The sequence below is a fragment of the Cajanus cajan genome, chromosome 11 (genome assembly GCF_000230855.2).
Source record: "Cajanus cajan strain Asha chromosome 11, NIPB_CcT2T_4, whole genome shotgun sequence".
In the NCBI taxonomy this organism is placed as follows: Eukaryota; Viridiplantae; Streptophyta; class Magnoliopsida; order Fabales; family Fabaceae; genus Cajanus; species Cajanus cajan.
Window position 1 is genome coordinate 19,268,586 of NC_138527.1, and position 26,353 is coordinate 19,294,938.

At 31.3% G+C, this 26,353-nt stretch overlaps 1 protein-coding gene across 1 annotated transcript; it reads right to left on the reverse strand.

Moving 5' to 3' along the window:
• Positions 1-11,094: 11,094 nt before the first annotated feature.
• LOC109818572 (ubiquitin receptor RAD23c) lies at positions 11,095-19,638 on the reverse strand. Its single transcript, XM_020384087.3, has 12 exons — positions 19,409-19,638; positions 18,231-18,392; positions 14,709-14,762; positions 13,956-14,023; positions 13,767-13,850; positions 13,449-13,626; positions 13,099-13,251; positions 12,943-13,011; positions 12,805-12,852; positions 12,616-12,725; positions 12,443-12,521; positions 11,095-11,423 (listed from the first exon to the last, which is right to left on the reverse strand). Exons 1-12 carry the CDS (start codon positions 19,472-19,474, stop codon positions 11,307-11,309), a joined length of 1,188 nt encoding a protein of 395 aa, XP_020239676.1. The 5' UTR covers positions 19,475-19,638; the 3' UTR covers positions 11,095-11,306.
• Positions 19,639-26,353: the final 6,715 nt, after the last annotated feature.

Sequence of the window (26,353 nt, forward strand, 5' to 3'; positions counted from 1 at the left end):
ACATGTTGTTACACATACTATGGTCAAAACAAACGAGGTCTGGTTGAGCTGTACAAAGAATCAGACGATGGTTGATCAAGCATCAAGACTAAGCCTGATCAAAAGCCAGACGAAAATACAACAAATACAAGACAAGGCGTATTATCAGTCGAAGTCTTGTAGTATCAGACGAAAGGCCAAAACAAGTATCAAACAAGGCTAAATCAAGAACAAGACAAAAGTTGGTTAAGCACTAGATGAAGTCCGTACAGACATCAGATGAAGCCTAATGATCAACCAGACGAAGGTCAACAAAGTATCAGATGATGGATAACACAAGACGAAGAAACATTCTAGATGGAATTAAAGTCTTCCATCTTCACAACTGACCAGACAGAAGGAAAAGTCAAAATCTACTCCTCTGATGGAGACTTCTCAGATGGAGACTCAAATTTGAGATGCATTACCAGACGTAGATGAAGAATACTAAAAATCGTCTAAAGTCCACTATTCACAACAAGAGATATCAAATATCGTCTACACTCATAGAAAAGCACACTAAGTCATCAAATTTGTGAAAAGAAAGAAGAAAGATAGACAAGCGCATGTCCACAAGTCAAAGCACGCGTGTGTCAGAGAAAGTACACCTACTTTTCAGAAAAAGGCAACGCCTCTACAACTACAATGACGGAAAAAGAACATAAATACCTAGGTGATGATTGAAGTCAAAAATAAAAGTGAACAGACTACACAAAAGACTTCATGTAACACAGATTCAGTAAGCAAAAATTTAATGCAAGATCAAATGCATTAAATGAAAGATCTATATAGCCATGAATGAACTACTATCTGTGCCAACGGGAAGCTCCGCTCCAACGGACACGTTCAAATTTAAACAACAGGCAGATTTATCACGAGGCTATAAATATCAAGACCTAACAAGAGAAGAAAGAGAAGAGAAGCAACGAGCAATAAGTAAAAGCGAACGGAAAAGCGAACTTACATCTCTTCCTGTACAGTCTTGAATATTTGTGTAAATCTAAGATAGCTTATCTTATTGAGTGTAGAAACCATCCTATCATCTCTGTGAGAGTAAAACACACTCAAAATACATATCTCTGTAAAACTAAGGTTGCATACCTTAACGAGTGTAGAAACCATCATATCCTCTCTATAAGAGTTATACACACACTCAAAACATCTATCTGTTGTAGAACCAGGAGTGGTTGATAATACTTGGGGAACCAGAAGTGGTTTAAGAATACTAGCACTAACGAGTGAAGTTAGCGAACCAGGAGTGGTTGATAATACTTAGGGAACCAGAAGTTGTTTAAGAATACTAGCGCTGACGAGTGAAGTTGGCGAACTAGAAGTGGTTGATAATACTTGTAATCCGTTGTGATTAGTGGAACCCTTCTGTTGAAGGAGACTAGACGTAGCTCAGGTCAAGCGAACCAGTATAAAAGTATTTGAACTTTTTATCTATTTCTTAGACGAAATTTTGTTTAGCTAATATATCATACTGAAAATTTTGTCCACTACTTATTTTCCACTACAACTATCTTCAAACAGAAAATACAATTGCTTAACTTATTATTTTAAGAAACATTTTCCTTGTGCAGACAATAAACTCTCAGACGCAAAATCTTTTGCTGAGCCAACCTTGCACAGTTTTTAAGTGTTCAAAATAATAATATTTTTTAGACGAAAAAGAGTCTTTTTGCGAAAATGATTTTAAAATTCCTTCATTCACACACACATTCAACCCCCATTCTGTGTGTTTTTCTGCTAACTTCAACTAGTATCAGAGCTTGACCCCTTGGGTTGAGCATCTAACACTGCAGGGGTACAAAACAACCGATGGAAAATAAAGGACAGGTTGTGAACCACCCACCTCTCTTTAGAGGAACAAAATATGACTACTGGAAAAAAGAATGATCGCATTCTTTGACGCATGTCATATAGACATGTGGGATGTCGTAGAACAAGGAGACTACATTCCACTTGACGAGGTTGGTAGGGAGATACCTAAAGCACGTTGGAATGAAGAACAAAAACAAAGATTCTTGCTAAACTCCAAAGCCTGAAATGCACTCATGTGTTCTCTGTCTGAGGAAGAGTACACCAAATTACACAGCTTCAAGAGTGCCAAGCAGATGTGCGATACCCTAGCTCTAACCTACGAGGGATCCCTAGAGGTAAAACGCAACAAGCTAAGCTTGTTGTCTCGTAAGTATGAACTCGTTGAAATGGAAGAGAACGAGTTTATCCAAACTATGTTTGGAAGATTCCAAACTATTGTAAATGAACTCTCTTTTCTAGGTAGAACTTATGATAATTTTGATCACATTGACAAGATGCTTCGTAGTTTACCTAGGAAGTGGAGACCACAAGTTATAGCCTTAAGAGCGTCCAAGAACCTCGAAAAGCTCTCACTGGAAGAACTCATAGGGCTACTCAAAGTTCATGAGCTAGAGCTACAACAAGATGACACTAGAAGAAAACAGAAGTCCATTGCACTAAATGTGAAAAAGACAAAATATACACCATCATCTTCAAAAGCCTTAAAGGCGGAAGAAGCGTTTGATGAGGGCTATGGTGAAGAAACATGTGATTCAGACGACGAGATATCCTTCTTATCAAGAAGGATCCACTCTGTGATGAAGAAGAAAGAAGGGTCATAATGGAGAAAATTCAACAGAACTCCAAGAGATAAGGCACAACCAGTATGCTTTGAATGCAAGAAACCAGGACATTACAAAATAGAATGTCCAGAATTGGAGAAAGAAAAGAAGAAGCCGACCTTCCACAAAAAAAAGAAGGTCATGTGGCCACCTGGGAAGATCTAGACACGTCATTGTCTGAAGATGATGAAGAAGCAAATATATGTCTCATGGCAGACACGGACTCATCATCAGAATCTGATGATGAAGAGGTTAGTAAATCTTACTTTAAATCTCTTCAGCATGCATATAATCAAATTCTGTCTCACTCGGCAAAAATTTCTATAGCCTATAAAGAACAGAAGAAAAGGATTTTTGAATTACTTGAGGAAAACCTTTTACTTAAGAATGAAAATGCAAAATTATTGAAAAAGTCAGAAAAAGGTTTTGAAAAATGTAATATAACTTTAGAAGAAGTAAACATGCTTAACAAAGAGATTGATTTACTAAAAACATATTTATCAAGGTTCACCCTAGGAACCAAGAATCTTGAATAGATTTTAAAATACTCCAGGAGCAGCAATGATAAATCAGGAATAGGATATGTTGAACCTAAACCTATAAAATAAATCAAGTACATATACATGTTCTACTTATGGGAAGCATGGACACTCTACGTCCAAGTGTAGTTACATGCACAAGAAGAGGTATTCCAAAACCTCAAACGCTAACACTCATAGACCCAAATCCATTTGGGTACCAAAGACTGAAATAATACCCGTCACAGATCTATTCAACAAAGAAAAGAAGTGTCTAGTCATGGTACCTGGACAGTGGCTGCTAACAACATATGACAGGCGAAAGGTTTGTGTTCCTAGACCTCAAATCTGAGAGGCCAAGTCGCATTCGATGGAGGGCAGAAAGAACAAATCATGCGGATAGGTAAAATAGGCATCAGCTCCTCTATTTCCATTGATAATGTCTTATATGTTAAAGGATTAACACATAACTTACTGAGCATAAGCCAATTGTGTGACAGTGGTTATGAAGTATCCTTCAACAAAAATAAATGTACTATTAGTCAAACTGATTCATCCATATTATTTACGGATAACATATGTAATAACTTGTATAAAATAATGCTTAATGAGCTAGAACATCAAAATGTTGATTGTCTAGTCTCATATGAAAACCATTGGTTCTGGCATAAGAAGCTTGGTCATGCAAGCATGAGATTAATCTCAAAGCTGAAAAAGCATAACCTCGTAAGAGGTCTACCAGGTCTTGTCTACTAGACGAATAGTTTATGTGAAGCATGTCAAAAGGGGAAACAAGTTAAAAGTTCATTCGAAAGTAAAAATCATGTTTCCACCTCAAGATCCCTTGAATTGCTCCACATAGATCTATTCGGTCCCACCAGAACTGCATCTGTTAGTGGTAAACGGTATGGACTAGTCATTGTTGATGACTACACCAGATGGACATGGGTATTGTTCATAACCCACAAGGATGAGTCCTTCAAGGTATTTTATGTATTCTGTAAAAGGGTTCAAAACGAAAAAGGAATATCAATTGCATCTATAAGAAGTGATCATGGGGGAGAGTTTGAAAATGAACAATTTCAAGATTTTTGTGAAGAAAATGGAATTAAACATAATTTTTCAACACCTAGAACTCCACAGCAAAATGAAGTTGTAGAGAGAAAGAATCGATCTTTACAAGAAATGGCAATAACTTTATTAAATGATTTTTCAACCCCTAAACACTTCTGAGCAGAAGTAGTTAATACCTCCTGCTACATTCAGAACATAATATATATTAGGCCTATTTTAAAGAAAACTCCCTACGAATTGTGGAAGGGACGAGCACCTAACATTTCGTACTTTCATCCATTTGGACGCAAATGCTTCATTTTGAACACTAAAGATAATTTAGGTAAATTTGACTCAAAAACCGACGAGGGTATTCTACTTGGATACTCTGAAAGTTCAATAGCCTTTAGAGTCTTCAACAATAGAACCAGAATTGTTGATGAAGCTATTCACGTAAAGTTTGATGAAAACAAGCCTGATAAAGAAATATCAAAGCTAGGAAATTTCTTTGAGAACATGCAGGTGAATAAAGACCAGACAAAGAAGCCTGAGTCTCAAGAAATTATAGTTCAACAGGATGAAAGAGGGGAAAGAGAACCAGTCAATCGAAACTAGCAGATGAAAACTCATCATCCACAAGAGCAGATCATTGGTGAAGCAAAGGATGTAGTAAGGACTAGGAGCTCATTCAAAACACAGGCATAGATTGCACTCCTGTTCCAGGTTGAACCAAGAACCACACACGAAGCTTTGTCAGACAAAAGTTGGGTTCAACCCATGCAAGAAGAAATCAAGCAATTCTAGAAAAATGACGTCTGGAAACTCGTTTTAGTACCAAAGGCTAGAACAATCATTGGTACAAAATGGGTGTACAGAAACAAACTGGACGAATCAGGAAATGTAGTAAGGAACAAAGCCAGGTTAGTTGCAAAAGGGTACTCACAACAAGAAGGTATTGACTTTACCAAAACTTTTGCACCATTTGCTAGGATAGAGACAATTAGAATATTGCTTGCTTTTGCTGCATGTACTGGCATGAAATTATATCAAATGGACTTTAAAAGTGCATTTTTAAATGGAACAATTTCAGAAGAGGTTTATGTAAGCCAACCCCCTGGTTTTGAAAATGACTTGCTATCATCACATGTTTTCAAATTAAACAAAGCATTGTATGGACTAAAACAAGCACCAAGAGCATGGTACAATAAACTAAGTTCTTCTAATAAGTAACAATTTCATAAGAGGAAAAATTGACAGCACCCTGTTTAGAAAAGAACTAAAAGATGATTTTATAATTGTTCAAAGCTATGTAGATGACATAATATTTGGTGCTACTAACGAAAATTTCTGCCAATAATTTTCCAAGCTTATGCAAGATGAATTTGAAATAAGCATGATGGGAGAACTAAAGTTCTTCATAGGACTTCAAATCATCCAGTCAGACGAAGGGATCAAAATTCATCAAACAAAATATACGAAAGAGCTTCTGAAAAAGTATAAGATGGAAGATGCAAAACCAATGAAGACTCTAATGCATCCATCATCTACTCTTGGTCTGGATGAAGATTCACCAGACGTAGATAGCACCATGTACTGAGGAATGGTAAGTTCACTCTTGTATCTAAAAATCTTGTTTATAGAATAATAAGAATTTTGTACTATTCTCATGAGCACGAGGTGTATATACCATTGACTATGAATTGAGTGTTTTGATCATAAATATACTAGTGTGTCTAAATTTTTGTGAAAAATCTTGTTTAGAGTAATATGAATTTGTACATTTCTTCTCAACATAGACACTATGAATAAGTTGTATGTATTTTAGAGACTTTTAAATATCATTATGAGTGTGTCATTAAAAATAGAACACATGCACATGTTTCATGACAAATACAACAAAAAAAAAAGTTACATTAAGAACTTTGGTTTTACATGCAATTTTACCATTATGGTTGTATTAGAAAAACAAACTGTTTAAGTTAGTCTCATGAAACAAGTGTTGCCTCGTCTTATAGAAATTTTTCACATGAAATTGATATTTTTTAGGTCACAAACATATTTTTTTACCTTATTATTAATTTTAGTTATTATTATTTTCATCAATTCCTATATATTAAACACAAACTTCTATCATTCACAATAGTGCTGTGGAGACTTTTCTTCAACCGAAGTGTTTGTAGAGACTTTTATAATTTCTTATCTAATTTGATTTGATTTATCGAAATTATTAGTTAAATATTAATATTTAAAAAATATATGAATAAATAAAAAATATTTTTTCAATACAAATCATTTATCATAAATCTAAAATATAAATTATATGTTCAAAATATTTATGTATATTTATTTTAAATATAATTTATATATTCAAATATAATATTTTTTATATATTTTATTAGAAATTCTAATTATATTATATAATATGAAATTGGTGTTTTTATGTGACATGAAATGTTTCTTAGAGCTTGTTAGAGTCCATGATTTTTAGAATTATTAAAAGGATGTTTGAATTTATTGAATGAATTTTAAAAAATATTTTAGAGACTTTTCAAATAGTTATAGACCTTTTTACATAAATAAAAAAAATGTGTAAAATTATTTTATTATAATAAGTCTTTGTAGAAAATATGTGTTTTATTTTAATTTATATATATATATATATATATATATATATATATATATATAATTGGACTGTGGAAAATGTGTTTTATTTACATATCATTTAGTTATAATTTTTAATTAATTAAAGTGAGGAAAATTGTAACCACGATTTATTCAATAAATGTGAGTTAGTAGTTTTACGAGAGTTTATGTTCAATTTTTACAAATTTTACTTCTCATTTTTTAAGAACCGATCAATGCGAAGAAGAGAATCAACAGTAGATTTCTATCCTTCAACAAGTTCTCCTGGAGAGTGAGTTTTTTCTCCTTTTTAATTTGTTGAGTTTAGAATTTAGAATCCTTTTTTGTTTGTGCATCAAACTCTTTGGAGAAATTCATGGTTTGAATTGTGAAAGTGGAATTAGGATTTTGTTTACTTCATATGAGCATGACACGCTGTGAGTCAATTTTGTACGTTTCTTCTATACATAAGACGTTATAATTGACTAGTATGTATTTTAGAGACTTTTGAAATTGGTATGGGGTGTCATGACAAATATGACATTTGCAAATGTTTCGTGGTTAATACGGCAAAAAAAATTACATTGGGACCTTCGATCTTATCACATAAAAAGTACAACAGAAAATAAGGAGACAACCTCAAATATCACCAACAAGAAGAAAACTAAGTCACAGTTTAAAACATGGTTTTTACATGTAGTTTCGCTATTATATTTAATTTGAAGTTATTAATTTTTTTGGGTAGAAAATTACTATCTCTTTTTGTCTGTATCACATTCTTTGGAGAAATCCATGATTTGAATTGAGAAAGGGAAATTAGGATTTTGTACATTTCATATGAGCATGAAATGTTGTGAATGAGTTGCATATATGTGCATTGGATATTGTGATCATGAATGAGTGCATAAGAATTATGTGAATATTCTTGTTTACAAAATAATAAAAATTTTGTACAAGTGAGATGTATGTATTGTGAATTGAGTGTTTTGATGATAAATTTATGTGTCTCTGAGTTTTCATATATGTATGATTTATAATATAAGTAGAAAAATAATGGTCAACTTGAAATCATTACATATATGCATGTTTCAATGTAGATACAACAAAAAAAAAGTATTACATTGGAAGTTCTGGTTCTACTGAAAAAAAAAAAAAAAAAACACTACAAAGAATAAAATAAGAAGAAAAAATAAGTCATAGTGTAAAACATGATTTTTACTTGTAATTCCGCTATTATGGTTCTTCTAAGAAAACAAACAATTTAAGATAGTGTTATGAAACAAGTGTTGTCTATGATGTCTTATTTACATTTTTCATATTGTATTGGTGTTTGTTATGTAACCTTGAGAACATATTTTTCTAAAATTCCTGTTCGTGAAAAAATTTAATTATTTATTTTATTTTATTTTTCTTCTCTCTTTCTTCTTTCCTACCTTATTATTAATTTTGGTTTGTATTTTTGGTTTATTAGTATTTAAACTCATGTAATGAATGAGAAAAATATCTTCATTTTTGGTATGGACTTGTTTTTATGTGGTGGAGCTTGTAACAATCCAATATTTTTAAAATTATTAAAACAACATTTGAATTAATTAAATGAGTTTTATAAAGTATTTTAGAATTTTTAAAAATAGTTATGGGTGTTTTCACTTAAATAAAGAAAGATTTGTGAAATTTTTTTTATAAGAAAATGTGTTTTATTATGATTGTACAATTGTTTGTGCATTCGATGTTGTAATCATGAATGAGTGGATGTTAAGTTGATAATAAAAACTAGAGGAGAGATAAGGATGTTTTTGAACTTATTATCCCATTGTGTTGAACTCTTTAATAAGTAAGTTGGCTTTAAGTACATTGTTTTTAGTTTTCTCCTCTAGGTTCTATGTGGTATCCGTGTGTGGGCAAGGTTGAGACACACATGTATAAAGTGATGAACCGAGTAAGCTACTAGGTTAGGGACTTAGTCTCTAATCTAGTATCAAAGGATCGTGGTATTTGAAAGGTATTCGGTGGGCTAATCCCATAGGTGATTGAGTGTTGTAGACTAAGGTCTTGGTAGACCCATATCTAAACTATTCTACCCTGACATAGTACCATACTTCCTTATTTAAGTGGTAAACCTGATAAATCAATCTAACTTATGTTAGTAGTGTTTCTAACCTTGTGCTAGATGTTGTTTAAGGCCTCAATGTTAGCTGTTGTGATTCAGTAGCGTCAAGTCACTTAAACTGTTCACCCTAAGATGTAGGAAATCTCTGTAATTCACATGCATCAAACACATTAGATATGATGCGTAAGTTGATATGTTGTATATGCTGAGAGATGTTAAGTTGTTGTGTTGATATTGTTGTTCTACTGTAAGTTGTATATAATTGTTGTGATAAAGTTGTTTATAAAATGTTATGTTGAATTCTTTTCACTAGTTTATTATGTATTTTCCTTGTGGTTGAAATTACAATGATCATACTTGGTATAGGAGCAAAACAAGATTAGTAGGATGGTTGCATAGTTGGAGGATAATCATGTTGGAAGTGGCTAGTTTCGCTTTTGTTGTAGGCTACTCATATGTTGTCCGGTTTTGTATAAAAGCTGACCAACATTTAAGTTTATCTTACTCTTATTACTATATTTTGTATATGGCTTCTATGTATAGGATAATAGTTACTAGTTGTATTACAAACTCTTATTTTGATGCATGTTGCATAGTCTTCCGCTACATAATAACTCTTCAATAGTATATGTAATAACCTATCAGATTGTTATAAAAGTAGCTTAGATGATTTAATTATTAAATTTAATTTTTAAAATGCATTAATTTATTACAATAATAGATTTCAAATATGATATAATTCAATTTTAAAAATGTATTAATTTATAAGTAAATTTTGACTATAGCAACTGTAAATTTAATTTTTTTTAAGTGAGTATTATATTGTCACTCTCTTATTATATTAAACTAGTAAGGTTGGAGCACTTCATGCTTCTATATATTTTGTTTAAAAATATTATAAATAAAAATAAGAAATTATAAAATATAAATTAAGTGAAATAGTATATAATTAAAAAAATAATCTTAAACAAAATTAGTATGCAACAATGGTTAGAAAATAAGAAGATAGTTATTATTGATAGAGTGGATAATTGATTTTTTTTTATACATTTTTTTCTTCTATTTTACTTTTAAGAGATAGTGGTGAAGAAAAAAAAAATCATATATAATAAAAAAATAAAAAAATCTAAAAAATGTAAAATTAAAAGGGAGGTATAGATTTAGTATTTGGTGAAAATAATAATTAAAATATTCTTTTAAAATATATAATTAGTTTTTAATAAAATAATTTTGAAATAAATCAAGATATAAATTGATAAAGTATAATACATTTACGTCTGTTAAGATAAAAAAAATGTATAATTTAATACATGAAAAAAGAGTATTGTAATACTTACATTTTAAAGAGATATTTGCATAAAGAAAATTTTAAAATAACATTTTTCTTTGACAAAAGTTAACGAAACTCTTAACAAAAGATTGAAAAAAAAGAAGTGTCATATATTATAATATTTTTGAGAAAGGAAACTATTTATTTGCCTAAAATGGGAAAATACAATATAATACTTGTATATCTTAGAGAGAAAGAATGTAATTTACTCATGCAAAATATTAAAAAAAAATAAAATGGAAAGATCTAATTATATATATATATATATATATATATATATATATATATATATATATTGAATCTAAAGACCTAATAAAAAATAAAAAGTACGCATTAACTTGCTTTAAACTTTAATTATTTCATTTATAAATATAATAAAATCAAATACCATCTATGTAATAAGGTCCAATTTGACATTAAATCATTGTTAACCATAAATTTCATTTATTCTTTTACTAATATTTATAAAAATATATTATAAGCACAATACTTGTAATAATTATTAATAAATTATTTATGTCCCTGCGTTGCACGGTACTGATACTAGTTGTATACAATTAAGTGGATATGAATTTTAAATCCAACACATTTAATTAGATATGAACCGAATATTAATCAAAATTTTAAATATCCAACCAATCATTAACAAACACGCACAAGCACACGCCCACAATCCATGCCATAATAACAAAGCTGCCTATTCTGTTCCTGAGGGCAAGGGAAACCTCCTCACCAATAGGTTGCTTAGAAAACTAACTTGAAAACTTTCATCTTTAGACTTGTCGAAGGGATGCACCATAAACAAGAATACAAGCCAAACAGCTATGTATATGAATATTTATAAAATTCCAAAGAGAAGAAAATGATGAATACATGGACAATAATGTGGTGATTAAAATATTCCCTGTTCATTCGAGACTAGTCATTATCAAATATTACCTCATTACATAACAAAGACCGTTCAAAAGGAAACATGGTAAATATTTAGACAAATTGTAACGGAGATCTAATTATTCATCAAACTCATGCATGTGATCTAAAAGGTAGTTGGCAGCAAGTTCCTCGTTTTTGTTACAAGCAAAGTACACCTCCAATACAGTTGCACGATCGAAACCCATTGCTTCCAGCTGAAGCAGAAAACAAGGATCAAAACTCACAAATTACAAAAGAACTAGTTAATAACTTGTAACATATTCACCCTGCTGTTACAATAAAAACAGGAGGCTGCTGTTTTGTTTTCTGCTTAAGACCACAAGGGAGACTACAATTTGTTTTATGAGGAACATGTGATCAAAACTATAATTTATTAACAATGTTAAAGCAAGAAATTGAAAGCTAATTGTACAATTCTACTGTTACAAACTCGTAAAACTGTACCAGTGACTCCACCTAGATTTTACAAGGAAGAATTTGGATTATGTAGATAGTCAACATAAATTATCTAAAGCTAACTTTACTATTATGAGATTCAGCCGTATATGTTTGATTTACCATTAAAGAAGCCAAAATCCTGAGGGAAGAAAAAATGTATTTTGCCTCGAACACTGAGAGCATGAGATGTTTGTCATGTTTTAGGCAATATAAATTCAGGTTTCTAACTTGGTTTTAACTCCCTCATCGCGAACTAACATTATGTTGCTACTTGCTTTTGCGTTGAGTTAAACCCTATGTATCTTATTGACAAAAGTATCCTTTCAATTTAATATTAAATTACTAGCTTAATATAATCAATAAGTTGTATCTATTTTAAATTTAATAGTTATATATCTCTAAAATTGTTTTTTATTTGCATTATTCAAACATTGTGTCAAAATCACATTTTCAAATAAATGTATCCAAACATTTATTTAAAAACCTACTCCTAACCAAAATGAATTTTTTACAAAATTAAGTTGACAAACCCTTTTCCAAACACAGGTAATATTCACATCGCATCCTACTATTCAACTATAGACCTCAAATTGTTGGAGTAAAGCAAATATATAGATGAAATTAATTAATGCAGTACATGGGATCCTCACATTGAGAAAAGACAGCCAGGAAGTTTAAAACGAAAATAATGTTTCCCATGTTCTAGGAGCATCAAACAGGGAAACATCTATAATTGAATGTTTTATATAGACAAAGCTAGACAGGATAAACTTACGCGTTCAATTGCTTGCCGCTCCTCAGGGGTGACAGTCACTGCTTGCGGCATGGCACCAGCCAGTTGTCCCAGTATATTTCTAAAACATAATAACAGAAAATTAAGTCATAGGACATCAATTTATAGGAAAAAGAATAACACAGAATATGAAAATAGCATCGATTAATCCTCACCCCTCACCACCTTCAACAGGTTCATTAATTAGGCGAAGGAAATCAGCTTGATGCTCTTGAATCAATCTCATAAGATGAGGATTTTGTTTGCCAAGCTCTTGCAGCATAGGCTGGAAAAACAGTGAAATTCAGGAACTGTGATGAAGAAAATAACTTACACTACCAAGCCAAAGAAGAAATCAAGAAAACCTGCAATATTTGTGGATTAGCCTGCACCATTGCACGTAAGGCTTGGAACTGAAACACAGCAACACATTGAAAAATCTAGTTTAGACAAGCCTTGCAAGTACAAAATTAAGTGATGGGACAAAGGAAAATAGTGAATACCTGTTGACTGTTGCGCAGAAAGTCTAAAGAGCCAGCACCAGCAGCACCAGAACCAACATTAGGAATGCCCTGACACACAGTATTAACTTATTAAGTACACCAAAGTATTTTTATCCTGTATCTTTTTTCTTTGATAAAAAATATATCAGAAGCTACCTGGGGGAAGAGGTCTAAAGGATTAGCATTAGGTCCACTAGAAGGAACAGATGCTGGTTGTTCTGCCTGAGGAGCAGCAGCTGGAGGATTTGCAGGTTGAGCACTAGCAGGTACCCGGGTAACAGGTGGAGCTTCAGCTTCCTCTGGTATGCCCTAACATTTATCAACAATGAACAATATTTTAAAATAGAGTGCAAGACAACGGAATACAAGAATCAAAACCACTAAACCAATGCTAAATTTCCATAAAAATGGAAGCATAGCCGAACTGTAGAAAAAAAAGCCACAAAAATATAAAGTAGACAACTATTATCAGGTATGATATTAATTATATTCTAAAATTTACATACGGAATACAAATATTCAACAGCTCTCTCAGGATTGTTATAAGCAGCACGAAGAGCACGAACAACAGTATCCCTATCCCAGCTTCCTCCACCCATATCAAGGATTTGCTGAACTGTTTCCTCCAAGTTACTTCCAGCAACAAGATTGGATGCTGCCTGCCCATATATATCAGACCCTGGCCTGCTTCAACAAAGCTTCTGTCAACAAGAAACTTGAAAAGAGCCAATAGGAATTGAAAGGTTGTTCCATTCCATCTTCAAAATGGAAAATTACAGAAACAGTAAAAGGTGCATTCCAATGATAACAGAATGGAATATTACACAGCAGAGCCTGAAGATATAGGAGCAGGAGCTGGTGCAGGAACAGGAGCAGGAGTAGCTGCTTGTGCAGTAACAGGTGTAGGCCTGACAAAATGGAATGAAGTTGCAGACAGAATACAGCATCAAAATATTTTATTTGAAATTATCTAAACATATTGAAAGAAATGAAATGAAAATATCATGACTCACGTTGCTCCAGATGAAGCAGGAGCTTGAGGTGCAGCAGACACAGAGGTTGAAGTAGGAGCTGCACTTGTCTGCATAGTTTGACACATTAGTTAATATTTTATCAAGTTAAAAGAGGGATATATATATATATATTGAATTTCTATGTCAATTAATAAAATGTCAACTTCATAACAATTTTCATTTTCTCTCTTCCCCTTTTCCCCCTTCTGCCTTTTCTATTCTTTACATTCTTTTGAGTGGAATGAAATTAACAAGTACTAATAAAGATTGAATAAATAAAATACTGTTCAAACAATGCATGCCAACTTTTGTCTTTCAGCTGAAGCTACTCTAAAGACAATGAATTATGAGACAACATTTGATTTTTTAGAAGGGAAAAAATGGCACCAGAAGAAAATACTGGCAGTTCAGTCACTGACAATAAATAGTCTCAAAAAATTTATCGGTTTTTAATTAAAAGGAAACTAATTAATAGAATGTTTGGATGCAGAGTGAAACAACTGTGGCACATTTTTTTCTTGAAATTAAATTCATAAAATTAAAAAACAGCTAAATAATAGAATGTGGCCGCATACTTTCAGTACTTAAAATTAAATTTCATTTTATATGCATTTACTCTATAAAATTTCATGTAAAACATCAAAGAAAATATTCCAATCAAGTAGTGGAAAAGACCAAAAATATAAAAAAAAAATTAGCCGAATAAAAGTATCAAACAGCAGTGCTCATTAACATCATAGTTTATCGTCTCACCTTAGCCGAAGGTGCAGTTGAAGCAGTGGATCCTTCACCAGATGAGCTCTTAGTCTAGCATATTTGGAGCACATATAGTATAATTTAGTATTCAATAAATGACAATGAAACATCAAGAATTTATAGAAGTAACATTAATTTCTCATTGATTTAAAGGGTGCAGGTCATCCTTCATGCTCTAATCACTTGTAATGAGAAGATAATCATCATACAGACATGCATGTGACCAATAGTCAATGTATTTCAGAAGTCAAGACATTAACATATGGCTTGGGGGGGAGGGGAGCGGGGGCGATGGAAAGCAGGATGACCACTGTCATAAAATTTATAAATATAAATTAAATAAATGATATATACAAACCACACACATGCTCAAAAAATGTTATCCATTATTAAATTCATATTCATAATTAATAATTAAAAGACAATTTTAAGCCAAACAGAAGTTAATAAAAAGAGTCAATCAAGTAAAATAAAAGGGAAGAAAAAAGTACAGCAAGAAGTGTCAAGATAAAACTGTCTAAACACAATAATGACAGAAAGGGATAAAAAAAAAAGGGCATACATATATGACACAGGATCAATTGACAGCATCAAACTTTTGCACACCACATGACCTTCTATAGAATACAAAATTAAACAATATAACAGTTGAATCATTTCATATTATATTTATAATCATGTATGTCAAATTTTACTTGATTTGAACATTAGTTGATTTGTTTTCTAGCAATAGATATTTTGCTTATTTAAATAGAATTGCGATGAAATAAATCATATTTTATTTGCCTGAAATCTTTAAAACTTAATTTACTATATAGAAGCATTCAATTCAACAGTTCGATTGATTAATTTCATATTCTTCAAAAAGTTATTATGTGATGTAAATATTAAAATTTGACACACTTTATCAATTGATCCTATCTTTACGTGAATAGAGCATATTTGAAAGGATGTGAAAGAGTAGAGACAAAGTTGCCCAAAATGTGGGTAGGTCAAATATGCTGGAGAGATCTGGGTTTGATGGTTCCAAGGTTATCAATAACAAATAACGGCATATGGCGGTGAGCCAAAAACCCACCATAAACTTATGGAGAATGGCATGGTGGCCAATGGCAGACAACAAAAATATGTGTGTGTGCAGATGGGTGGGTGTGTGGGAGTGTGGGTGTGTGTGCAAAAACTGAAAAAATAAATAGCCAAAATAAATTAGAAACATCATGAATATATCAAAAACAGCAAAATCATAGACTAAAATCTCAAAAACAATGTCATAAATTCATCAGTCTCATAATCTCATCACATAAAGTGTAACCAGAGTAAAGAAACCGTAGGTGGTTTTTTTTGTGAACATTAAAGAGTCAAGAGACCGAGAAAGAAAAGTGCAAGCAGTATTTGGGGGCTGTCTGAAATTTCCCTTAAGGAAAAAACTTAAGTACAATTCCTTAAGATGCAGTTGGTGTTGTTTTCTAATCAGAATTGGAGTTTTACCTCGATATTATGCAAATGCATTTAATGCAGGTCTCATTAATATACATTTACACATACTATCAAGATAAAATTCCAATTGAAAAACAACACCAACCGCACCTAAAGAACTGTACATAAGTTTTGTCCTTCCCTTAAATGGGATTTAAAAAAGAATTAAAAATTCTGCCATGACCACCATAAGTCACAATGGCACCATGGCCAAGGCGAGTGCCATCATAGATATGACCAGTGCTGCCATATAAAAACAGATGGTGAATGCCAATCAAGCTCCAAACCACCATATTATTCCTTTATAATAGTGCAATAACGGTTTTTGACAACATTGGATGGTTCATATAAAAGACAAACGAGACCAATAAGAGTAGTGTGTTATTTTGGCCTTTGAAAGGAGTGAGAGTGCAAAAATAGGATTTGTGTTTTGATGAAATAAAGGGAGTTGAAATCTCAAGATTGCCCCCTTTAAACAGCTCTGAACAACATTGTTTGAGGGACAAAAGAGGGACTTTCATCTCTAATGCAATAGCAGCCACAATTCACATAATTCCGAGTGCAACATTAACCAACAATTGACAAGCTTCTAGGCCGTATCCGCAACACCACTACAGCATGCAACTAACTACTATGAGCATAAATTAATAATCCCATTCTCACACTAAGTTGGATAGGAGTTCTCATAATTATTTGTAGAGCCATTTAACAACTTTTACTAGTTTGCATAAATTACTTTCCTTCAGCGGCTATAAGATGAACTTCTAGTCCCCATTCACTTAATATCTTTCATTCTTTCAATAAGAAAGAACTGGCACGGGCTTGTGATGGCGTGTCAAGCTCGGAATAAAAGAAATGAAAGGTTGGATAGAAAATGTGCATTTGTCTAAACAAAGTTATAAAGGATTTTACATTAACAACGAAGTTCGAGGAATCAAATTGTGGAAAATGGAGGTTAATCAACAATACTGAACTAAAACGTCGGTTTATATTTAGGCACTTAGATAGCATAGATCAGAATTTGCTTACACTGTCTTATAAAGGGAATTTAATATAAATAAATACTAGACGTGAAACCTCAAAAGGCATTAACATTGAATGCACGGTCTGACCACATAAACACGGTAAGACCTCACATTATCATGGTCATTAACTCTTGTATTACAACTTACAATGTTGTCAAGATCACTGGTTAGATCATGAGATTACACAATCGTACAATCCCAAACCCCCTGTCCTGAGCTGGATTGTGCATGGAAATTTTCCTTGGCAGAATCACAGCAAGATTGACGCAAAATTGTGAAATTGGATGATTTATGACAATAGTGACCCATTTCAGTTTTAATTTTATTCTAATGTGGTCATTTATAGGTTTTTTTCATTAGGATCTTACATACCTTTTTACAATCCTATGCTTTACGATCAAGCAATCCCCCCATCCCCTTCCCCCAAGGATCCTAAGTAGGATCTCAATCTTGACAACATTGATCTCATTGATCTTAATAAAAAAAAATAACATAATAAATTAGATATAATTAGCAGAATGTGTACTGGGAAGCCTAAAGGAAGAAGAAATAATGGAATACAGGAAAAGAATTAGTCTTGTATAGTGTGACTTTTTTGTGGAACGGTCACCGAAAAAAAAGTTTCAAATCCTATTATGTTAATAAAAGAAAAAAAAAACGAAAAAAAAAAGCATTAGAAAAGGGGTTTGGAATCCTATATAGCACACAAGAAGTCTCTATTTTGACTAGGTCGCAATGACTGTTATACTGAAAATTGCTCCCTTACTTGAATCCTGTAAGTTCAGGGCCACTAAGCTCTACTAATCCGCTATACTGTCACTATTTACAACCATGCCAGATTCAATACACCAACTAATAGATCGAAATATGAGCTAAGCATATAATAATACGCAACACACATGTAGATTTTAAATTTTAAAACAATTATGTCTATAACTAAATAATTGAATATATTTGGTAGTACAGAGATCAGTGCAGTTTCCAGAAACGGAAAGAAAAAAATAAAATATTTTTTTACCTTTGATAGCATAATTACAATAAAACTATTTTCAGCTACTTTATTTTCCTCCAAAGTAGTACCATCCTTTAGAACTTTTCCTTGGTGAATAAGCATTTGCTGTGCAGCAGGATAGACATCTGCACCCTGAACAGTTTCTATATTTTTCTTCACTTCAGAAAGCTGTAAAGAATATCCCAAATTAATCAAATATTACAGACTAATTACTGTAGTTCAGAAAGAACAGAATGTGGTAGAAACATAAAGAGAGAAAACTATGAAGCAAGTAATTAAAAGATGAATAAACACACTCTTAAACATCTCTATATCATATATAACTCAATAAATTGATGGGTGTCCTTAAGAAAGAGAAGGATAAAGTTATTGGTGCTGATTGAAAACTCAAGGTAATGGATTTTGACCATTTCATTGTTTGTTATACATCTTTACGCATTTTATTACAATCTTAAACATTTGTCTTAATCAACAGCTATAACTCCATAGGTTTCCTCTGACGCACAACCTTCACTTCAGAGAGGCCAAATTCCTTATTTCAGTCAAAATCCAGGATGGCAAATCCTCCAGTTCATAATTCAATTAATTATTGATTCAAGTTTATAATGTATACAAAGACAGTCGTTATAACGGTCCTCGTGGCCATGAGCTCCAATAATAATCAAAATCCAGTACTAATCCAGATTTTTCGTCCTTACAAAAACCTGTTTGAAGTTCCCAAGAAGAAAAATTCCGAACAATATCAAAGTCAAACCTATTCATCATCATGCTTCAAACATGCAAGTTCGCGGCAATTGGTCTTACACTCTACTCTAATGCACAACTATAAGCCACCCAACAAAAAATTTAGAAACAATAAATAAATAGTAAGCAAACTGTTAATGTTCCCAGCACCATCCCATATTAATTCCAGAAAAAAAAAAATGCACACACAGAGCAATCAATTCAGAACCTAAATTTTACAGTCAATTATCAAAATTAAAAAATTAATAGTGGAACTATAAATTGCCATTACTCGAATTCAATAACAATTGAACAAGGAAGGCAAAACCCTAGTTAACCCTCAAATTCAAGGATTCTGCTGGCAAAATTGAAGTGCAGAACCCAATTCGCCATGCCAGAAAGCCAAAGGCAACAAGTGACGACCGAAATTGAATTGAAGAAGGAGATTGGTAGGGGCAAACCGTGTCTGAGGGGTTCACTTCAATTTCGAAGTGCGTTCCCTTGAGAGTCTTGACGAAAACCTTCATCTTCACCGGTGTCCGATCGCCGATTGAAGAGAGCCGAGAATCTCGCGGGCGAGGCTTTGCTCCACCGATCCAAAAAGGGGTTTTGTGCCCTAACGAAACGACGATGCTAGAAGAAGAGCGAGAGAGTGCGCCCGAAAGGACTATGAGCAGAATCACGTTTTATTTGAAGCCGAAACACGACACCTCGTTTCATTCATTTACATTGGGATGGTTGAGAGATGATTGCCACGCGCCATGTTACTGTTGGGTTTACGCTGCGGTGATTGTTCTATGTGTAATGCCAGGTGGACTCTGACATGCGCGAGTGATGTTCACGTGAAAATAGGCAATTGGAAAAGTGTAAATTGCTGGTTTGAGAAACATACGTGTGAGTGGTTTAATTTTATTTTTTGATAGAGGTAAGATAAGTAGTTTATTTTAATAATTTTTTTTTTATTAAGAATGAGAATAGATTAAATTAAATTTTAAATATATAAGTTAGACTTATTTTATAAAATTTAAATTTAGATTTGTCCTATTAATCTATTTAAAAATATTTATATTAATAATATTAATAAAGTTAATAAATATAATTTTTAGAAAATCAATAAAATTTATTTTTAAATACATTGTGAGTTTTTTATTTAATTTATGTGATAAAATATAATTTATTTAATATTATTAAAATTTAAATTTTTAAATATATAATGTCATAAAGACAAAAAAGAGAATTATTTTTTATTAGAGAGATAATTTATGTATAATCAAGTATGTTGATGTACACTTCACTTACGTACATATCATAAGCATATAAATCTATAATGAAAAATGAATAATTATATAAAAAAAATATTTTAAGTGTTTCTTATATCTAATATATTCTAAATAATTAACTCATATTGTAAAAAATTTAAATAGTTTACAAACTAAAAAAATATTTATTGTATATGTTGTGATTTCAAGAGTACCAATTACATATACAATGACATTAAGAGAGAATAAATAAAATTATTTTTTATTAAAAGAATAATCCATGTAGAGATTATGATAAAAGAAGTTAATTTTATTTAAAAAAAACTTTAATTATTTCAATTATTTCATTTGACATAATTTCAATATCCAACTCTTATTTTTTTTAAAAAATTAAAATGATAATACTCATTCAAATTATTGGCTTAACTATAGCAAAATTTAGTAATCTAAAAAGATGACACAATTATTCAATACAATCAGTTTGATATTAATACAATTATTTGTTTATTTATATATTATTAATAATATATGTATATTAATTTTTATTATATTATATAGATAAATAGATTGGCCTATCAAGTTTAATAGACTTTTTTTTATAAGTTAAGCCTAGTCTTTTTAAATAAATAGATTTTTTTTTTAAAATTTAAATTTGACATTTTTATTAAAAAGATAAGTTAGGCTTTAAAGCGAAGAGGTCATAGATCCTTGTTTAATAGCTAGCCTATTTTTATCCCTAATTAGTGTGGTTAGTTTATGTTTGATAAAATAAATAAATAAAATTGAGAAGAAGAAAAAAAGAGAAGTGAAGTGAAATGTAGAAAAATAAATAAAAAAATAAAAAGGTATTTGGTAAAGAAGAAATAGAGTGAAAGCTTAATTTTTATAAAAATAGTAAGTAAAAATTATTTCAAAAATTAAAAAAAATGAAAAGAAAAAAAATATAAGATAAAAAAGATGAAATTAAGAAAATGTGTTGTTTACTTTAAAAAAAGTGAGGTAATTAAATAAATTAGTTAAATCATATAAAGGTAGCTAAATAAATTAGTTAACGGATTAAAAAGTAAAAAAAAATGTAGATGCCAAAATATAGTATTCATTTATTAATATAATAGATTAATGTTATAGATAACATTTATTTATTATTATTGAAAGTTTAACTTTTTATAAGTAATTTTATTTATAAATAATTAAAATTTATTATTATTACATTATTGGAAGTTACTATTTTTAAAACAAATAAATAAATTTTAATTTTTATTTAAGAATATGAAATAAAATTTATTGTTATTATGATAAAAGTTAGAATTTTTATTATTTTATTTTTATAATTATATATATAGCATTATTACATTAATAAAAGGGATATTGTAATTTGGTGTCTACCTTTTTTGGACCTTTTTCGCCTCTTAACTAATTTACTCAACTATCTCACTTTTTTAAAGTTAACTAAATAGTTTTTTTTCTTATTTTTTATAGCAGTGGAGTTCCTCTTTTTCGGTAATAATTGTTAAATAAAAAAAATGATGTTAGATTTCTTAGGGTATAAATTTTAATGATAACAAACTTAAACATTTTTTAAGAGAATTTTTTCTTAGTTCATATTATAAGACCAATTGTGATAGACAAGTGGTTATATCGACATTAAGTCTCTTAAACGAAGTGTTTCATTTTGATGATTTAGCTCATTACAAGCCTAAAAGTGAAAAATCATGATATACCCTAATCTTAGGAATTAGTAGAGCTTTGGAATTGTTTTGGGAGTGGCTTGTAAATAAGTATGGGGTGTAATTCCAATGTGTTTTGTGTATTGGTTGGTTACTCATATTTTGGCATTAGCTTGTTGAAAAAAAATAAATTCAAAGAAAATGAAAGGGAAAAAAAAAACAGAAAGATAAGAAAAAGAGAAAAAAAAAATATATAAATAATTTGTGGCAAAAAAAATAGGAAAGAAAGAGATTTTTACGTTGAGGCACTTTTCGTACTTATTTTACTTATTCCCCATTGCTCCTCTTTTATCTTTGGTTTTAGCCTAAAAATCATTCTCTTATCTTACCTTTACCTTAGCTGTATTACAAGCTAATAAAGTCCTTTTGATCTGTTGGAGAGAAAGATACATACTAGAAGGGGGGTTGAATAGTGTATATAAAAAACTCGCGCGTTTGTATGACAATGAAGTGGCAAATATAGTGACAAATGAAGTACTGGAACGTAATCAGATGAAATAGTGTAAGGCAATAGTTGAAGAGGCACAAGTATTTTATATTGGTTCATCTCAAACCTAGAGACTACGTCCAGTTCTCAATCCAACCAAATTGAGTTCTACTATCTTTTCCAAGATGTATTCTTTACACAAGTTACTTCTAGTTTAACATCAAGTATTCTTTCAACAAGCCTCTCTAGGCTCAAACCCAAGTATTCTTTCAACAAGTCTCTCCAAGCTCAAACCCAATTATTCTTTCAACAAACCTTTTTAGGCTCAAACCCAAATATTCTTTTAACAAGCCTCTCCAGGTTTAACACTAAGTATTCTTTTGCGCAAACCTCTTCAAACTCAACCCTCACAAATAAGATTGATAAGAGTTGCAACTATAGCTTCGTCTCTTCTAGACCTAATGCAATGAAATTACAACACATATAGACTACAAAGAACAATTTATAAGATTTACAATGAAGATCTTCTTTGTAGTACTTTAGCTTCATTCTCAAAGCTTTTGATCAGTTTGAACTACTCAATGAATGTTTTTTCTCTTATATACGACGCTTTTTCTTTGTATATGTATATTCTAAAACTATCACTACTACTTTGTAGTATGAAGGCTTGATCCTTATATGGTAGCTTTAGAGAAAATGAACGTTGCAACAACGTTGGGTTTAAACATTCAAGTTTCTTCACAGGTTGCTTCAGCTGTCTTCATTGCTGGTCCTAGAGATTACCGTTAATGCATTTAATGCAAATATTAAATGCTTATTAGTAAGACATCTATCTCTTATTTGATCTAGAAAACTACTTATCATCATTTCCTCCCATTTTGAGTGTAGTAGAGTAGTATCAGCGTAGAGCAGTTGGGGCTGGTACAAAACAGTCTTTTTTAGTACCTTTTCCATGATATCTGAGATTTGTTTTTGCTTCTCACAGTCATTTTGTCTTTTTCCTCTTAAATGCACTTCGAGACTTTTGAAGCTCCCTTTTGTTCAATCTATTGAGGAATAATACATTAAATTAAATTTAATGTTAGTCTTACATAACATTGTTCATTTAATGTTGCCAAATGGACTGTATGCTTTATCTAATTTCTTTCACCTTACAGATGATATGTATTTTCTTCACATTTTGTCTGATATGATTTATCCTTGAAAAATGTTAACTTTTGCTTAAAGAAAATCTTTTGTTTGTCATCATTAAACTTAAGGATCGTCTATTGTCTTAAAATAGGATTTTTGATTTAACAATCTCCACCTTTTTGATGGTGCCAAACATCCAAAAAATTATTTGTTATATTTTGAAAGTGATTTTCTTTATTTGAGAAGACAGAATGAGTTTTCCTTTTCCAAAATTTTTTTTATAAGAAATTTTCAGTTTGAAAATTATTAGACTAATGTGAGTTATACATTGTAGACCTAATTTCATTTGAGGTATCGAAACCAAGGACAAAGATCTACTAGAGCGAGACAAACAACCCTTGAGGGGACCAACGCGTTGGGTAGCAGTTTTGTCATGATAACATCTGTCATTATAGAACTAATTTTGACGATCCAACCGTTTCCATTAAAGACCAATGTATTGAGAAGATATCATAAAAATTCTAGTATGATCCAACGGCTAACGAGTTCTCTAGAAGCCTCACACTGCAGTTTGAAAAAGTTGCACGCAAGGCCCCTAAGGGCCTAGTAGAGCACCTAAATGGGTCAAGATGGCTCCGAAAGGCCCAAAAAACTCAAGAAAACTGATCTGGGGCGCGGAATGAATGTTCCCAAATTAGAACAGACCGTTCCTAATGCTGGAACGGCCTGTTCCGAAATCGGAACGACCCGTTCCCCTTTCCAGAAAATTTTGCATTGGGCATCGTTTTTGTTATGATAATATCTCTCTCTAAATATCTAATTTTCACGATACTACCGTTGAAGTTAAATATCAATGTCTTAAGAAGATATCATCAAATTTTTAGCATGATCCAACGGTTAATGAATTCTCTAGAGGCCTTGCATTGCGGCTGGAAAATATGAATCTTGTACCAGACAACATTTTTGTTATGATAGTATCTCTCACTATAAACCTAATTTCAACGATCCAACCGTTGAAATTGAAGATCAATGTATTTTGAGGATACAATTAGCATGATCCGACATTTAACGAGTTCTCTAGAGGTCTTGCATGGTGCCTAGGAAAAGATTGTATTTTTATAAAATTTAGTCCCACATCGGATAGCTCTCTTATGCTTCTGTCTCCTAGTTGGCTATATAAGAAATCCTCTGGCCAAGGGATTATAAAAAAAGCTGCATAGCTTCCCCCTCTCTATATAAAATTTTGAGTTATAGTGAGGTTTTTGTAGAGTGAAGGGAGTGAAGGGTTGTCAAAATGCGTCCCACACACATTTGGGAAGATTACCTTATAAAAGACCTGCTTTAGAGGTTCTAAATTTTTCTCTTTTATTTATTCTTTTACTTATTTAATTTATCATTTTATTTATTATCATTTATTATTCTATTTATTATTTTATTTATTTTATTTATAAATTTTATATATCAATAAATAATGATGTAGATAATAAGTATTTTTCATCATGTAAATAATATTAAATAATGAAAGGGGATATGATATTTAAAATATTATTTATTATTATGCTAATTTCATCATAGGGTACCAATTTAAGGCATTGTAAGGGTGTCTAATACCTTCTTTAGACGTAACCGACTCCCGAACCCAATTTTGGCTATGAAAACGTTTATTTTAATTTCAAAATCTTTTCTTTTTCCAATGTTTTGAGTAAAACATTGGTAACGACTCCATAAACTCATTTTTCAAAATCATTATTTGAGGATTAGTCTAGTATCCAAGTATTTCTTAATTAATGAGAATTTTCAAAAAGGCAGTCCAAATCATTAAGATAAAAAATTTTCGAGTTACGACAGATGGCGACTCTATTAGGGATGCTTAAAGAGGGTCAGACCCAAATAAATGATGAAATTAGCAAAATAAGAATAATAATTCAAATATTTTTCCCCTTTCATCATGTTTGTAAATATTCATCTTTATCTTGTTCTTCTATCTTTTATCTTTATTTGTTATCTTTATCTTTTATTTTTTATCTTCATCTTTTATCTTTTCCTTTTATCTTGTTTATCTTTTTCTTTATCTTTTATCTCCTTTGTAAATATATGCTTATCTTTTTTATAGAGTGGCTTTGATATCTATTTGTCTATTTAAATTCCGCACCTATTTGAAATAACAACTATACACAAATCCTTGCACACAACAGTTCCCTCTATACCCGAGGGCATGAGAGCGTAAACATAGGGAGTGGTTGATGTATGACCGGCCCAAGAACAACCTTAAAGGCTATAAGCCTTGTCGGAAGTCACACTCAAGGTGATAACCAGTTACTCTAACCCGAAATACTATGACAGACCTTAGAGTTTGTCAGGTGATGGTGATAAAGGTACTGGGTCCCCATAATGGGGGCACCTTGGGAGCCTTTAAAGACTAGTGAGGAAAATTAGAACCTTCCTATACAAAGCACTTTCTTTGACAGGGACCCTAGACCATGGATTTGAACATGATCATTTGTGGGTGTACATTGATTGAGCATGTATGTGCGCATTTGTTTGTATTATTTTGTTTCAATAAGAGTGGATAGGGATTTTAAAACAAACAAACAGATAATAAAATAAATAAATAATAAAAAATAAAAAAATTTATACCCTTTTGTACATTCTTAGGTCATCATTCCATTAACATCATATAAGTAGTTTCTTATTTTAAAGGAAATAAATAAAAATCTTATCTTTGTCATGCATCATCTCCTCTTAGATAATAGAAACATGATAAAGTTTAGGCAAAAAAATGACATGCATTTTAGATTAGCTCATTAGTTCCATTCATTTTATTTTATTAGTTAACGAAGGATTAGGTAGCAACATGTATAG

Coding starts and splice junctions, on each gene's coding strand:
- LOC109818572 (XM_020384087.3), bottom strand. CDS start 19,474: ATGAAGGTTTTCGTCAAGACTCTCAAGGGAACGCACTTCGAAATTGAA. Junction 13,851..13,955: donor CCTGCTTCATCTGGAGCAAC/GTGAGTCATGAT, acceptor CCATTTTGTCAG/GCCTACACCTGTTACTGCAC. Junction 12,522..12,615: donor CCTGTTGAAGGTGGTGAGGG/GTGAGGATTAAT, acceptor ATTATGTTTTAG/AAATATACTGGGACAACTGG.